The sequence below is a fragment of the Diabrotica undecimpunctata genome, chromosome 4 (assembly GCF_040954645.1).
Source record: "Diabrotica undecimpunctata isolate CICGRU chromosome 4, icDiaUnde3, whole genome shotgun sequence".
NCBI classification, from domain to species: Eukaryota; Metazoa; Arthropoda; class Insecta; order Coleoptera; family Chrysomelidae; genus Diabrotica; species Diabrotica undecimpunctata.
The window spans coordinates 159,911,397-159,928,646 of record NC_092806.1 but is presented as its reverse complement, the minus strand read 5'-3'; the positions used below and the strand labels follow the sequence as shown (position 1 = coordinate 159,928,646).

Genomic DNA, 17,250 nt, shown 5'->3' with positions numbered 1-17,250 from the left:
CTTCCACCAGACATAATGACAAAAGCAGCTGAATTTAAAATAAGCTCTGTATCACTATCCATTCGGTACCTTATTTGCTCGGTTAATCTATTTTTTGTTCCCACAGTGACTCAATACGAACGAACGAACGAACGCTTTAACAAGTACTCAAATATTTGATATTTAGCAAGCACTGTTCAGTACTTGCCAAATACCGCATATCTGGCGCCGCGCCGCCTTTAAGATGAGTGGGGAGTATAGGAGACCATATGTGGGAGCCGGAGAAAGACTAGACTGACTTAGCTTCACTTCATTGTCGTGTTGTTATGTCTCTTGATTGGTTTATTTTTCTTTGGGTTGTTTCTGTTTGTCCTGTTTTAGGTGTCTTCACCTCTTCACGACGTAGCTTGTTTTGTTGGGTGTCGGCTCTGGATCGCTGTGTTATGTCTCACTGGTGGTTTGCATCGGTGTATGTTGCTCCTGCGGAGGAGGTAGATTTCCAGGGTGGTCGGAGGTAAAAGTGTTTGAGCTAAATCGCTCATTTTCAGATATTGTTAGTATATTAATTAATTAGTGATATGAAAGAGTGAGTTTACATATAAAATGAGAAATACAATGTAATGAGTCGCGGTGAGGGCAAGCTGTGGCTGTTACATCCCTAGAGACAGGTATAATTGTGCAATGGGATGGGGAAACCACAGAAAACCGATCCCTCACTGTCCATTGCAACGCTCGAAGTGAGTTATTTAATTAATTACGGTAATGAAGTAGAGTTGCCTCCAGGATGTCCACGTATTCATCAAGAAGTTCTTTGCAGGCTAAGGTCAGCAATTTAGTGGGGAGGAAGTGGAGTTTTCTTTTAGGATGTCTCATGAATACATTGCCAAAGGATGAGCAGGTAGTTTTGGGCTCTGAAATTTTGGCGTCAGATGTTTTTGATCGTGTAACTTCTGCTCAGAGAGCAGAGCCTCTCATTTATGGGCTGGATGTTCCATAGTTAATGTATGAGGGCGGAAGGAGAGTCGGGTCGTTTGTAGTTTACTTTACGCAGGATTCTTCTTTTCAACCTCAGCAGTTGTGCGCCTTGGCTTGTGTTACTGAAGCACGCGATGACACTTGTAGTATTTATAGTATTGGTAGTAGTTGTGAGTAGTATTGGTCGCGCTACGTGAAATAACGCGATTTGACTAGGATGGGAAATATTTAAGCCGTCGTCAGCGTGAATAGCCTTCTCATCAGTTGCGACGGTTTGCGTACATTATCCCGCAATCCAATGGAGCCATTCTATTTTAATGAATGTTGCAATATCCGTATCCTAGTAATATGTTCTATGGTTCTATTCTCTGTTGCCTTTTCTTCTTAACGTAATTGTTTATATTCCTCCTTTGCTTGTCGGGTTCTGTGCCCCTGTTGCATCCCCTATGCCGTATTATATGTTTTTGAGCCAGACATATAGGTTTATTAACCTATTGCTATTGTCATTTGATTGCTCATGGAGACTGTACCTATTGTGGGTTGACATTGCTATTCTCTTCCAACTTTTGCGTTTAGATCTCCATAGATTATTTTTTTTATCATTTTTTGGACATGACTTGTATGTGGACTCTAAACTCATCATAAAACTCTTCTTTTTCCTCTCGAAGCATGAGCATCAATTAGACTATAATTGAAGAAACTTCGTTATTTAAAAAATATTTTTCTTTCATCATCAAAATGTTCCCCAAATTTGTCTTCATATTTAGGTGTCTATCCCACCATACTGAGATAAGTTGTCTGATTGCTGTTTTTGTTTGTCCTAATCTTTGTGTAATTTCTTCCTCTGTTGTTGCGTTTTTCGTGATTTTAAACCCCAAATATTTGAATTTATCCTTTCCTTTGATTGTTACGTTGTTATCAATCTGTAGATCTTCTATGTCTTCTTCACTTGTAGATAGGTACTCTGTTTTCGCGAGGTTAATATCTAGGCCAGCCTTGTTATATTCTTCTTGTAGTTTCTTCATCATGTAGCTGAGGTCGTCTTGGTCTTGTGCAATCATGTGTACAATGGAGGTGACGAGACTTGGTCAAACAAAGACTATATTATATAAGATAAAAGTATCTGCGCCTATTTTTTTTTAATTTGTATTTTATACCTTTTTTGATAATATCATGAACCCGTCATTAAAAATTTAGGCAGTTGTCCGAATTCTGGCACTACCTTCTTAAATTGATACGAGCCGCCACTGGATGAAAGTACTGACGCGCTAATTAAAACTAACCGCCTAACAAAATTGTGCTAAACGGGGTTTAATCTAAGGGGCTGAGATTTAAAATAAACACTCTGAAATCGCTTATTATTGTTATTGTTAATAACATTTGCAAAAATGATGTTACAACTTTAAATTTTGCGTCAAAATGAGGCTTTTGTAGTGGACAATATGTGATACAAATTTTAAAAGGATTCATTGAATAGTTTTAAAACAATTGAATTTGTTATATTAAATTTGCGAAAAGTAACTTTTTTTTATAACGCTATAGAACAGAAAATAATAAAATTAGAAGGGTTAAACTCTTAAATGAAAGAAGAAGAGTTTTTCTATCAAAGAGAATCGTAAAAATCAGCAATGAACGATGTTTAAAGTTAATTATGCTTCGTTGCAAAATTTCAGTAAACTAATAAATAAACTAACTTTTTTGTACTGGAACATAGTCTCTTTTTTTTTAAGCGAAGCTTCCGTACTGGCGTTGTATTACTTTTTTTCTGTATAATTAAATGCGAATGCGAGCGTCACGGAACTAGAGCCACAATATAGCGTCTTAATATATCGATTCACTACTTTCAATCAATTCGTTTCTAGTCATCATATATTTGTTTTAAGCAGGTTTAAATTAAAATGGCATTTAACCATTCCAAACCACTCTGTCAAACGCCTTCTCAAAATCAATGAAACAGGCATTTACTTCCTGACTTATATCTAGGCATCTCTGCGAAAGAACGCTCATTGCAAACAGTGCATCCCGTGTTCCCAGACCTTTCCTAAATCCCATTTGTGTATTACTTGTGCCTTCATCTAATTTCTTATATTTGATTGTGAATTAGGTACTTTTAAAAACATTTTCAAGACATGGCTCATTAAGGCTATGGTACGGTACTATGACTTTTTTGGGAAGCAGTATAAATGTCAATTTGAGCCATTCTTTAGGTATTATACCTGTTCTATATATGGTATTAAATAGATCTAAAAGAAGGTCAATAGATTCAGTATCTATAATTTTGAGTAATTCGGTAGGAACATCATCAGGCCCGGGAAACTTACCACTGTTACCACTTTTTGTTTGCTTCATTGCATATTCGATTTCTTCTCTTCATATAATATCAGGTCCAGTAACATCTTTAAATCCTTTTGGTGCTTCTGTTTTCCCTTTGTCTTTAAAAGGCTGTGCTATATATTGTGTCCATCTCTGCATTTTCTGGTTTACATCTGTTTTTATCATTTTCATTCTAGTTGCCTAGTTTGAAGTGTTTTTCTCATTCCTGTTAGTTCTATAATTCTTTTGACTAGATTGTAATGTCTCAAAAACTATTCAGTATAAATGGCTGTTTTTTTTTGTAGTATCTTTTTGTGTACTATAGAAATATGCAATCTTTTTATACATTTAGCATACTTGTAGTCCATATCTCAGTGTTCCGGCATACAGGTAAAGAAGGCCATATGGAAACTACTCAGATTTGACATCGATGGCATTTGACAGTTCACATTCCTATCATAAAAGATAAAAGAGTAAATAAAATAAAACCTGCTCCTGCATGACAGGTATAATAATTTATAGTTGTAACTGTTGTATAAAATTATTTAAAACACATTTTATTTAAATAACAATGGATATCAAAGCAGAACCTAATGATCTCGGCGTAGGAGAAATAATAGAAGCTGAATATATATTTGCTGCTCCATTAGGCGTCGTTAAAGTAGAGCCCCCCGACGAAGATGTTCCAGTGGAAGTGCCTGAGATATACGATACAGAAGTAAAAGCTGACAATTTTTTCATAACAAAAACCGACTTGGACAAAATAAATAAACCCAAACGACCCGTTACAAAAACTAAGAAACCGAGTAAACAAAGAGTTACAAAACCTGTACCGGAAAGCGTAAAATTAGTTAACATTAAAGATAATATTAATGAAGTTAAAGTTTTGTCAGTAAATATAGACGATCTCGATGATATTAAAGATGAAGTAGATGAAGTGAAGGTTAAGGTTGAGTTAGTCAGTGAAGATTATGATCTAACAAAAGCTGAAGAAACACCCAGCAGTAGCAAGCTTCAAAGACGATCGAAAGCTACTAAAAGGAAAAGAAAAGTTGAAAAATCATCGAAGAAGAAGACAAGGTATCCGTGTCCAGTTTGCAAAAAAAGTAAGTTAGTTTTTATATGATAATTAAAGTTTTAATTTGAAGCAATGATAAAGATAAAATAACATTTACATTTTCAAATGATATGATCGTGTGACGACAGTACAAAATATAAAAGCATCCAAGTTTCATGACCATATATCAGTGGACAATGGGTGTTGATATACATCCTTAATTTTATGCTGTGTGTTCCATGTCTTTTACTTTTAGCAATCTTTGCTTTTATATAGGATCTTGATACCTCGTATGTTAATAATTGCTTGTTCTTATTCTTCCGTTTACTTCTTGGTTCTTTCTTTTCTCTGAATCTTACTACAAACTTTAAAATAATTTTGAAATTCTTCCTCACTGATTTATGGCATTACATTGATTTTTATCAGCTGTGCTAGTAATAATTTTTAAATGGAGTACAATCTTTAATTTGACATCCCAATTCACACATCTATGACCTAATTTTGATTTATAGTTTATTTATTTATCAATGGGCAATCGCCCAATTAAAATATAATGTACACATTATTGATAAATTACAGAAGATTGTTAACATAACCTACTTAAATTAAATTTAAAAATTTTAATTATACAAAAAATAAAACTAGGAACAGTAAATCACAAACATTAACAAAGAATGTACAAAACACAAGGACATCAACCTTTGGGAATATTTTGGATTAGGAGAGAAGTTATGTTGAGGGACCTTTCCATATTTGAATAGTTAATTTCTTCAATCCTCTGGTTTTGTTTAAAGGCAAAAAATCATAAGAATTTGTGTTGAACTCTCTCAATAGCTTGAATATGGGTGTTATAGTGAGGAGACCAAACACATGAACAGTAATCTAGGTGGGGTCTCACAAGTGAACAATACAAAATTTTTATGGATGGGATATTTATAAAGTCTTTAGCACAACATTTGATAAACCCTAAAAGTTGAAGTGATTTTAAGACAACAGTTGAGATATGGGGATGTAGGATAAGCTGGAATCGAGCACAACACCTAAGTCTTTTATCTGAGATACAGAGTCTAAAGGGCAACCATTAATAGTATAGATATGATTTGTAGGAGTTTTGTTCCAACCACAAACCATTAAATGACACTTTTTAACATTAAGTTCCATTCCGTTGCTGTCACACCAATAGCTCAACTGATCCACATCAGACTGTAGTTTTTGATAGTCATTATTCTCAATTTTCAAATATAATTTTAAATCGTCAGCAAACATTAGGAAAGAAGCAAAGAGGAAACAGCAGACAATGTCATTAACATAGTTATTGAATAGAAGAGGTCCTAGGTGTGATCCTTGTGGTACCTGAAAGTACCTTAATCTCAAATAATTGAAATCCCTGAACATATACTATTTGTATTCTTACAGTTAGGTAGGGTAACAACCATTCTAAAAGTTCACCCTGGATACCCAGACTCCTCAACTTATTGATTAAAATCTTGTCATTTACCTGGTCAGACGCCTTTGTAAAGTCGGTGTATACAGCATGAACCTGGAAACCATATTCAAGAGGTTCTATAAGGAAATCAGTAAATATCAATAAAGTAAGTTCAGTGGAGCGGCTAGAGAGAAATCCAAATTACTGGTCGATAAAACAGCCTTTTAAAGTTGCTGACAAATAGTCACAGACAAGGCTCTCAAAAACTTTGGGAATACAACTTAGAATGCTAATAGGCTGATAATTGTTTACTTTATCTCCAGATTTTAGTATTGGGGTAATAAAGCTAGTTTTCCAGTAGACCAAGAACATCCCTGTCTTTAATGACAGGTTTCAAATGTGAAAAAGAGGTCTAGAAAGTAAAAAGCTAAAGTGTTTCAGAAAAGAAGGTGGAAGACCATCTGGATCTGGCCCCTTGTTGTTATCCAAAATGAAAAGTTTTTCATATATAGACGAAATAAAAATGCTAAATTGTGATAGGTTGATGTCTCCTGTTAAAAAGGTTTCATCCTGCAAATCAAAATCTTTATCACTACCTATAAGTTTGGGAAAAGTATTCAGCAAATAAATTGACAGTCTCCATGCCAGAAGAGCCAGAAATATTATTATAGTGCATAACAGAAGGAATATTATTCCTGTTTTTTTACTGTTAACAAATTTCCAGAAATTTTTAACATTATCTTTCAGAGAGGATTCAGTTAGAGCAACATAATCAAGATAACATTGTTCTTTCAGTTGTCTACAGTTAGCTCGTAATATAGAAAACTCATTATAGTCAGCAAGTAATTGAGATTTTAGATATTTTTATGCATTTTCTTTTTTTTTTGATTATTATTTTTTTAAGCTCTGGAGAAAACCAGACAGGAAACTTTTTTGCTGAATACTTTTTCAAGGGAACAAAAATATCAATTGCAAGGTAAATAACATCATAAAACATATTGATCTTATCAAGACTTTTATCTTTAAACAAATCATCCCAGTTAAATTGTGAAAGAAAGTTTGTTACTTCCTGTACACTCATTGAGCTAAAGTCTATAAAAGCCATCTCCAATCAAAACTGGCTCATTGAAATATTGAGATTTACAATTTAAACCCAAATGAGAGTGGAGGATGATGCCTATGCTTTGGGAGTAGGGCACTCTCAGCTCAGATTTATAGTTATCGAAATAAGTAAAGAGATTTATTTTGTTAGGTGCCCGTTATTTTGTTTATATTTAGTTTCCTTATGTTTCTGTAACTTCTTTAGTTTGATATCTATTCTGCTTCATTTATTAATTTACCTCTTTTATTGTCGTTCCTAGCTCTTGTAAATATGTTATGGAATCTATGGTGCTTCTTGCTCCTCTTTCCTCGACTATGAAGGCATATTTTTGATTTATTTGTTACTCCCATAGGCTGTTTCCTATTTTCATATAGAATTGGATCATTATATTTTGTTTATCCTAGAGATCTATTTGTTTTCAATAAAAGAAGTCAAAAAACAATGAAAATACAGTTGATTACAAACATTAATAAAGCATTTTATCAATTATTGTGTTAAGAAACAAAATCATTGTATAGACAGTCGAGGAAACTGTGTAAACCACTTATGTATGTTAACAAACCATTTATGCAGCCCAATATATAAAGATATATCTATACAGTTGTATTGTCACATTTTTTAGACCCTACATTTTTTTTTCAGGTCACAAAACTACTACTTCAACACTTCTACATATATCTTCCCACTTTAAGAAACGCCCGATAATCTGTTATTGTGGGAAAAGTTTCATTAGAAAAAATGAATTTCTATACCATTTCTCATCTCATTTAGTAAAATCTCAAAACATTTGCCGATGTAAGATCTGTAAAAAGCTCATTTCGAATATTTTAGAACTCTATATACATTCAAGAGGTCACATAAAGAAAAAACTAAAGAAGAAATTAACCAAGGAGCAATTTCCTATGAAACAGATCAAAATTGAAGAAGTAAATATTGACCTAGAAGAGGATAAGTCAGTAAAAGTTGATTATGATGATATAAATATGCAAGCTTACCAGTGCCATAAATGTTTCCAGAATTTTTCTACCAAATTCGAATTGGAAAAGCATCTTCCAGTACATGTAGGTGACAACTTATTAGAGTGTCCCACTTGCTATAAAAAATTCGCCAAGAGGCACAAGTTAAAGGCGCACATGTATACTCACAGTGAAGAAAGGCCATTTGAATGCGAGATTTGTTCGAAACCTTTCAGACTGAAGCAACATTTGGCTGCTCACATTAAAACGCATACCACAGAGAAGGTTTTTAAGTGTAACGTTTGTGCTGAACCATTTAAATCTCAGAGAGAGGTTTATAATCACGTTCTAACCACTCATAAAGGTGATAAACCTTTTAAATGTTACATTTGTTCCAAGGAATATACAGTACAAGCCACTTTAAGTAAACACTTGCAGGTTCATACTGGAGAAAAGCCGTTTCAGTGTGCTTTTTGTTCTAAACAATTTGCCTTGAAGGAATATTTGAAAACCCATATGCGTGTCCATAGCGACGCTAAAAAGTTTGCTTGTGATCTTTGCCCGAAAGAGTTCTCTAAGAAAGTAAATCTAAATTATCATATGCGCATTCACACTGGCGAGGACTTGTTCGAATGTGAAATTTGTTTTAAGAAGTTTTCAGTGAGGCAGAATTTAACAAATCACATGAAGATCCATTCTGGATATAAGCCATACACTTGCAGCTTTTGCTTAAAACCTTTCGTAACCAACTGCCATTTAAAGGAGCACGTAAAGGTCCATACTGGCGAGAAACCCTTCAAATGTGAAATATGCTCCAGAGAGTTTTCAAAGAAGGCCAGCATGATCAAGCACAAAAGCGTCCATACTGGGGAAAATAGGTTTAAATGTGAAGTGTGCCCAAAGCAGTTTACTCAGAAATGGTTCCTGAAGGACCACATGAACATTCATACTGGAGAAAAACCTTTTAAGTGTGATCTGTGTAATAAAAGTTTTGGCCAGAGGAGAAGCTTGAAGTGGCATTTGAAAGCGCACAATAACAAAAAACAGAAAAAGTTGGAAGCTTGAAGCTGAATTATTTCTTATTGTGATCGCTTTTATTTTTTTATTGTTTTCCGTACCAGGTGACCTAATAGAACGGTCCTCGATCTTATCTCTGGAACAGAGTATAATAGTGCGCCATTTTTTTTTTCTAACGCTTGTAGTAGATAATGACAAAAAGTAGTGATTGTTTCTCTTTCTAATCGCGATCTGTCAAAGTCATACTATGTAGGTGGTAATTATAAGTTAAAAAAATTAATTTATTCTTATATCAATTTTTGTTTTAAATAATTAAAATATTCTCGTATTTAAAGTGTGGTAAGTTAATCGAAAAGTTGTTTTTTTTATCCTCGTTTTGAAACATCGTGTGGAATAATTCCGTTAGCGGATTTTCGTAAAACCTTTTTTTTTTCGGTTGTAACCATGTCTTCTAAGTATGTATTATGTTTTTTGTTTCATGTGAAAATATGGATTGGTTCATTTTTAGGAGCGAAATAACTTTGCCACCCACAATTTTTTTCACGACCCACGACTTTTCCTATTATTACTATTATTTTTTGTATTAATTTGTAATACGACGATGGGGGCTTTGGTGACTGATATCGAAGGAATGTCATATTGACATCCCAGAAGCACTGTATTTAAATAATGATTGAAAGCAACGACATGATCTTGGTTTTAATGAACAATGTTAACAATAACAAAACATAAAAAAACAACTTAAATGTAACTTAACCTAAGTACGCAAATAAGAAAGAAAAACTACTAAAAAATAAATTAATACTTTGTATTGCCTCCTCTAGCCTCTATAACTGCCTTTATACGTCGGCTCATGCTGTCTATGAGGTTGTGAATATCATCTTACTGGATGTTTTGCCATTCCGCTTCTAGAGCCAAGCGAAGTTCGTTAATTGCATGTCCCAAACGTGTTCTATTGGGTTCAGATCTGGCGAACACGCTGGCCAGTTTATTTTATTAATACCATCTTCCTCTAAATATTGCGTGACACACATTGCAGAGTGGGGTCGCGCATTATCTTGCATTAATAGAAAATCATCGCCAATATATTGAGAAAAGAGTACTACGTGATTCGCTAAAATTTCCTCAATATACCGGTATGCAGTCAACGAACCCTCAATAAATGCCAAGCTAATTTTTTGTTTGCACCGCTGTTAAATGACGATCCCGCAAAGCGTTGACTCGTATAAAACGATCATCTAAAGCGATAGTTTTGCGCTTCCTGCCACTTCCCGCTTTACGCTTGTTTGTTCCAGTTCGTATAAAACGTTCCACTACCTTTTGGATGGTAGAGCGATGAGTGTATAGTACTCTAGCCACATATTCATAATTTCGCCCATCTTCAACCAGCGCAACGGCTTTCGCACAATCTTCGACACCAAGAACCATGATCAATCATAGGTAAACAAAATGTAAGTGTCAATATGACATAATGATAACAGTCACCAAAGCCACCTCGTCGTATTACAAAATAATTCCAAAATAATCATAATTAAAAAAGTCCTAAATGGTGGATGGCTCACCACTTGGATCTAAAAAATGAACCAAGGCATATTTTGACATGAAACAAAAAACACAGTGCTTAGGAGACATGGTTGTAACCGAAAAAGAAGGTTTTACGAAAATTCGTAAACGGAATTATTCCACAGGATGTCTCCCTACTACTCTGATCACTAATTAATGCATTACCGCTACTGCGAACAGCGGACGGTTTATTTTTCCGTCGATGGTGACGTGGTTTTTGTGAAGGTTTGCGTAAGGGTTAGGCGGGGATTGGCGTCGTAACCGACAGCGGGTAACCGGATGCCGTCATCTCTTTTATCGAGACAGTTTGACCTTTTTTCGATTTCTATTTCTTCTAGGATGACTCTTGGTTTATAGAAGCAGATGGGGCTTGGTTTATAGAAGCTATCAGACAATTATTTTATCATATTCTGTATTTAATGTAAAAATAAAAAATGTTTGGAAAAAACGGTTATTAATAAATTTTTTGTTAGTCATAAAACCGACCACTTTCACTCTTTAGACAGGAAAATAGGAAAACAAGTTCCGTTAGACAATATGAAAGGTTGTTTTTCCTGCTGTTAAATAAAGTATCCTGAAAAAATTAGCTGTTTATCTATGAATTTCGTTACAACCGATTTTCCGACAGGCTCGAGTCGTCAGATGTGTTGAATGACCTATATTTATCATCAGACAATTTTATTTTTGTGTCAAAGAACGGAAGTTCGAATTGGGGTCATTGTGAGTAATTCATCTTCGAATTTTTCGATTAATTTTAATATTTCCATGATGTCAGTGCCGGTGTCACCAGAACAATTCAGGCACACCGCAGAGCATTTGAGGCCTACTTTTTGACAACCACACATATTTTCACAGTTTCCCTTACATCTACAGAAAATTAATTTCAGTTGGTGTGGGAGGGTGTTGGAGTTTTGAAAGTTTTGATTGATATCCAAATTTTTCCATGCTTTTCCAGCCCCAATCTTCAAGATCACGGTGTTTCCGGGTGATAAACTCTAACACTGTAAAAACGAGCTGAATCTTGTGTTGGCGGAAGCGATAATAAATTAAATGTAATTTTGGTCACTGGCTTGGCGAATCGTTTGTATCTCATGCTGTTAGAGAATCATCTTTATTTCCACCGTATAAAGAGACGAAAAAACTCTCGCCAACGACAGTGGGGAAAGATGGCTCAGCTTCCTCACTGAGAAATAATGCTGTTCCGCTAGCTAACTCAGGATGTTTCTGTAAAATTTTGATGAATTTAAGTTTGCCGATCTTGTAAGCTACTAATGTTGTGTCGCATTCTGAAAAAGCATGGAGAAACAGCAAATTCTCTGCAATAACGTCGCCAGTCGTCTGCAATGACGTCGAAGCACAGTATAATTGATGCAACTTACACCCTTTTGAGGGTTCAAAAAAATTGGACATTTTGGACACACAACATTGGAGTGCTCCCTTCCTAATGCAGTCATCTCTTTCTACCTGCAGTGCTCCTTTCCTAATGCAGTGAGCGAGACAAGAATGTTAATGTCCTCTGCTACGACACTGACAGAATCGTAGGCTTGGAATGCAGCAAGCGCAGAATGGATGATGACTGTATCTGCATCAGATTCAGCCTGGTCCACACTAAACCCCACCTGGATTGTTTTGTTCTTTTGATTATCAAGAAATTTATCTTGAAATATTATTGGTACGGTGCTCTTATTCAATTTTATCTCTGTTCGTTGGTGATTTTTCGTGTGACGCAAGCACACGAGGTGGGGTAAGTTTCGTGATGGCGGAATGAATTGATAATAAATTAATAATAATATAAGAATGTTAGAAAAAAATTAATTCGTTTAATTTAATATGAATAAAATATATATTAGTTTTTAGTTTTCCTTTCACTTTTTAATTGTAACACTTTTTAAAAGTCACTTGTATTTTAGCTTATAGATAAAAAGAAACTGTATCTCCTATGGAGCTCTTAATATTTTTGTAAATCCTTTATAAACATTGGGAGTCTTTCGAATTTTTTGAGCAGTATGTAGTTATAGAATTTTTTAACTGTCTGGTTGCTAATTCTGTTCCATTAAAACTTCTTTCTCATCTTTCCAGGTTTTCCTTCAACTGTTCCCCTACGAAGCCACTTCAGTTCTCATTTCGGATCAGTCTGGGTCGTTTGCTATTTTTGCGGTAAGCTCTCGTTTACCAAAAACGATTTTATCCAACATTTCTTTAAACATTTCACAAAGTCACATTTGACAGAGCTCAAGCAGAAACTGCCGAGTAATTTCGCTAAAAAGAAGAAGATTGCTAACGGATTGAGAAATAAACGGAAAAAAGTGTCAGAGTATAGTAAATTGGTATTTAAATATTATATAAACTATGTTAGTAGGTTTAAGAAAAGGATATTTTCTTTTAACCAGATGTTTAAAGATCACTTTGACTTTTTTGCGAATCTCATAGCACCCCCTGAAGATCCTGAAGCTCCGGAGAAGCCTTTTAAGTGCGAAATTTGTGATAAAGGTTACACGCGAAAAGCAGCTCTTAAAAACCACGTTGCGACTCACAGTAACGAGGCTGTGTTTAGTTGTGAGTTGTGCCCCAAAAAGTTCGCCGTTAAACGACATTTGACGAAACACATCAATAACCACGCGGTGGAAAAACCGTTTAAGTGTGAGATTTGCTTGAAGTCTTTTCTATACAAGAACGAAATCATTCGCCATCATCGAGTGCATACAGGCGAAAAGCCGTTCAAATGTGACGTTTGTGGCCAAGGCTTCACGCAACAATCGCAAATACCTCGTCACATGCTCACTCATACCGGAGAAAAGTACGAGTGCAATGTTTGCTTTAAGTCGTATACGCAAAAATGTACACTAACGGCGCACATGAAACGTCACACTGGAAAAGATCTCTTCACGTGCCCCGTATGCTCGAAGCAGTTCGTTCAAAACGTCGAACTAAAACGACATTTAACCATACACAGTGCTAAAAAACCATTCGAGTGCGAGATTTGCCAAAAGGGCTTCAGTCAAAGATCCTACTTGATCTATCATATGAACCTCCACACCGGCGAAAGACCGTACAAATGCGACATCTGCGGCAAAACCTTCGCCCAGCTGCCGATCCTCACCGGTCATTTAAAAATACACACGGGAATAAAACCGTTCGAGTGCCAAACTTGTTCGAAACGATTCTTGAAGAGATCCAAACTGGTGCTGCACATGAAGACCCACACCGGCGAAAAGTCCTACAAATGCGACGATTGTGGCAAACTGTTCGCGAAGAAATCCAGTTTGAACTATCACGTTAAAATGCACACCGGGGAGAGGTCTTTCAAATGTGACTTGTGTCCAGAGTCGTTTCTTCAAAAAAGACTGCTAAAAACTCACTTGAAAAAACATTCTACCTTTATTAAAGTCGAACCCGTGTCATAAGTATTTTTAGTAATAGAAAAATCAGACGGAGACGGAAATTGTCCAAGGTTTTTATGATAACCGCATTTCTCTTTCACATTGACACGTCCAATGCATTTATCAAATTCATTTTTTTATCGTTTGTGACAGTTAAAGTTAGTAATTAAGAAACGGGAATTTAGTGATTATTCGGGAACTGGTAAGACTGCGCCATTTATACACTTATGACTTAGTTCGAGTCAAAAAGTTTGAAAATGAGCGCATATTTGGTTGGTACTTTATGGATATTTATCAGAACTTTCCTGGTATTAAAAATCTGATCTATTGTTGATCTTTCTGATCGAACGCCTGGTAGTCTCTTTGCAGTTCTGCAGAATTTATCGTTTAATTACCATGTAATTTAAAAATATTTGTCCGATTCTATCTGCATTTAGTGTTGTAACTCATTTTCTATTCTATTTTTCCCTTATGCATTCAGTTTATCACTTTTTAACATGCACATTAAATTTTTGATTTTTTTTGTTATTTTAATTTTCTTAATCCCAATATCTTAATCGTATTAATATCTTAATTGTTTTATTTTCGATACGGTGTGACATGATAAAAACATGACAAAGATTTTATTGTTAGCTAGGTTGATTGAAAAGTTAAAATGTTTTTAATTTATAACCGCAAAAGTAATTATGGAATCTCTAAAATTGTATATATTAACCAACTTTTTAATTTATATTATTAGTAGTCTAAGAACGCGATAAATATCATATATTTACAAAACGAATGAAACATTTAGCAATTTAATACATGAACAAATATTTTGTCAAATAGATATAAAGAAATAAGAATAAAATTTACTCATAATCAATTTATTCTACCACTAACGACCGGTTTCGCATGCTATAATTTGCTATGCATCTTCAGTTCAACGGTACGTTGTATTAAGGGGAGTAAAAGTATCTGCCCAGAAGAAAAACTAGCGATATTTTTAAGGTACGTAATTTTATTTTTAAAACTCAGACAGATCTACTATCGTAGCATCACTGTATACAGATTGTACTGGCGATAGTGTACAATCAGTAGGCTGTGGTCTGCTGGCATTACTGTATACATATTGTACTGGCGATAGTGCACTATCAGTAGACTGTGGTCTGATAAAATAGCCCTGGGATTGATAGTGACTAGCACCAGATGTTTGTATATAGGCTGACCACTCATAAGTTGACTGGCCAACTCTCCTATGTTTAATATTTTGTAGTAGGTTTATCACCCATGATTGGAATTGCATTTGGTCATCATCAAGCAAAGCCAAGGACGGCAAAATACCTTTGAAGAACGATAAATTGCGATCATCCTGCTCAATTTTCTTCGGTTTTATCTGATAGTCAATGTAGGACATCATTTTGGTATCAATTGCATTAAAACTTATTTTGGCTGGTGCTCTGCGTTTTGGCAGGGGAGCTAGATTTTGTTTGTCCTTTGTCAAGTTGTGTCATTGTAGTCACACTGTCATCTTCGTTTGTAGGTTCATTCGATGTCGTGGTGTCATCTTCGGTGTGTTCTTCAGTTTGTTTAGCAGAGACGCTTTCGTGCGTTTCACCAGCAGCAACTACTTGTTTCAAAAACAGCATCTGATTATGGTATTTGTAGATCTTCGTGTTTGAGACAGCGGAACCAGAGGTCTTGCAATTCTTTTTATCTTTTAGTGTTCTCATCCAGGCATCTCTCATCTGTCTCCACTTTTTCATAACAAGTTTTACACGCCGATACAAGGATTATTATTTAATCTTTGACTAAACCTAGTTAAAACTGTTATAGTAAACTGGTGAAGGGTGATCAGCGGTTTTATTGTAATTAACAAATAGAGGGAAAGTTCTTGAGGGAAGAAAAGATATTAACAACTAAACTAGGAAAGTAGGTGTTGTGTAGATTGTTTGTTGAAATAAATGTGATGTGTTATATTATTTAAAAGATATTTATATTTATTCAAGAGGTATATTTTGAAAATGTGTGTTAATTTATTGAAATTATTTATTTAGAACAGACAGCGCTATGATAATATATAAAAAGGTAGATGTTCTAGTTTTTGATATAAGTTTTGGGTGTGCAATAACTCCAACTTGTAATTATCAAATTATGATGAACCGATTTGATCTGTAATTTGGGCAGAAATTGTTGTGATGTCAAGTAAATTTAAAATTAAAAAAATCGGTTGCCTGTAAAGTCGGTTTTACGGGCGAAGATTTTACGTGACAACGTCTTTTTCTCGGTAGAATATTTATTGATATGAATATTATTAAATTTCACAATAGGAACAAGGAATTGAATGAAAATAAGAATTGCACAAATTTTAACTATAGAAATATATTTTGTTTACTAAAACATTGTACATGTAAACTTAAACTTAACTAATTTCTATTTGAGTGATTTTGTTGAGGATAGGACGATGATAGGAGAAATAGCATCGCACCAGCGGACCGATCATGTTTGAGTGGGAGAGAGACGCAAGGCATTCGCCGGTCCGGCGGGCCTCTCTCTCGTTCGGTGACTCATCGTAACAGACGTGAGCGAGCGTTACACTTTTTCATGAGTGACTCCGAGCCACAACCTAATTTAAGACGTTGTCACGTCAAAAACACTTAGGGACAAACAGAACACATTCAAAAAGACACAAAACGGACATTTAATTTAAAAGGGGGCACTTAGTTACACTACATCACTTTTAAGGAGAGGAACTGGTAAAAAGGACTAGTTTTTTGTTATCTAATAAAATTTGAGAGGTAAAAATTGACAAGTTGAAGTAGTTGTAGGGTAAAGTGTGACAGTAATGATACATACCAATTCCATTCCTAGTGTTACTTTTCGCTACATACGACAATGTGTATCCTTCACCTAGTTCTTTCGCCCTTTTTCCTTTCCACCTAGTATCTTGAACGCAAGCAATTTGTACTCTACTTTTAAGTGCATGTACCAACTCCACATTCTACCCGTAAGACTTTGAAGATTCCGAAACGCTACCCTGATTTTCCTAACCTGTAATGGTGTTTCTCTTGATTTTGGATTTAAAAAAAAATGTAATGATTGTTTGATATTTGTATTATTTTTATAACACTAATGTGAGACAATTTTTATAACACTAATGTGAGACAATTTTTACAATCCTGCATATGAATATTTTTGGAAGACATACAAAAGCTGTGTTTCAACACAGTACAGAAAGAAATACACTTTTCTTTTTCCTTGTATCTATGTGTGTTCATGTATTAAACTTGCTAAACAGTTCTTTTCCTTTCCTAAATAGATTGCCGAAGGTAGATCTTAATCGCGATCTTATAGTATTGTAGCTTTTTGTACTATTAGCATAAAATATTTTTGTAAATTTAAATATGTCTTTAAAAGTGGGTATAATAAATAAATTCGAAATGTGGAAGTTTTATTTACCTGTGCACTCTATATCGACAAAGCTCTGCTTTAAATTTTGAGGT

At 34.8% G+C, this 17,250-nt stretch overlaps 1 protein-coding gene across 2 annotated transcripts; it reads left to right on the top strand.

Moving 5' to 3' along the window:
• Positions 1-3,716: 3,716 nt before the first annotated feature.
• On the top strand, positions 3,717-16,826 carry LOC140440349 (uncharacterized). Of its 2 annotated transcripts, none has more exons than XM_072530798.1 (2): positions 3,717-4,373; positions 12,468-16,826. In XM_072530798.1, exons 1-2 carry the CDS (start codon positions 3,839-3,841, stop codon positions 13,790-13,792), a joined length of 1,860 nt encoding a protein of 619 aa, XP_072386899.1. In that variant the 5' UTR covers positions 3,717-3,838; the 3' UTR covers positions 13,793-16,826. The 2 variants fall into 2 exon arrangements, with proteins under 2 accessions (XP_072386899.1, XP_072386898.1); XM_072530797.1 differs by lacking the exon at positions 12,468-16,826 and adding an exon at positions 7,495-12,449.
• Positions 16,827-17,250: the final 424 nt, after the last annotated feature.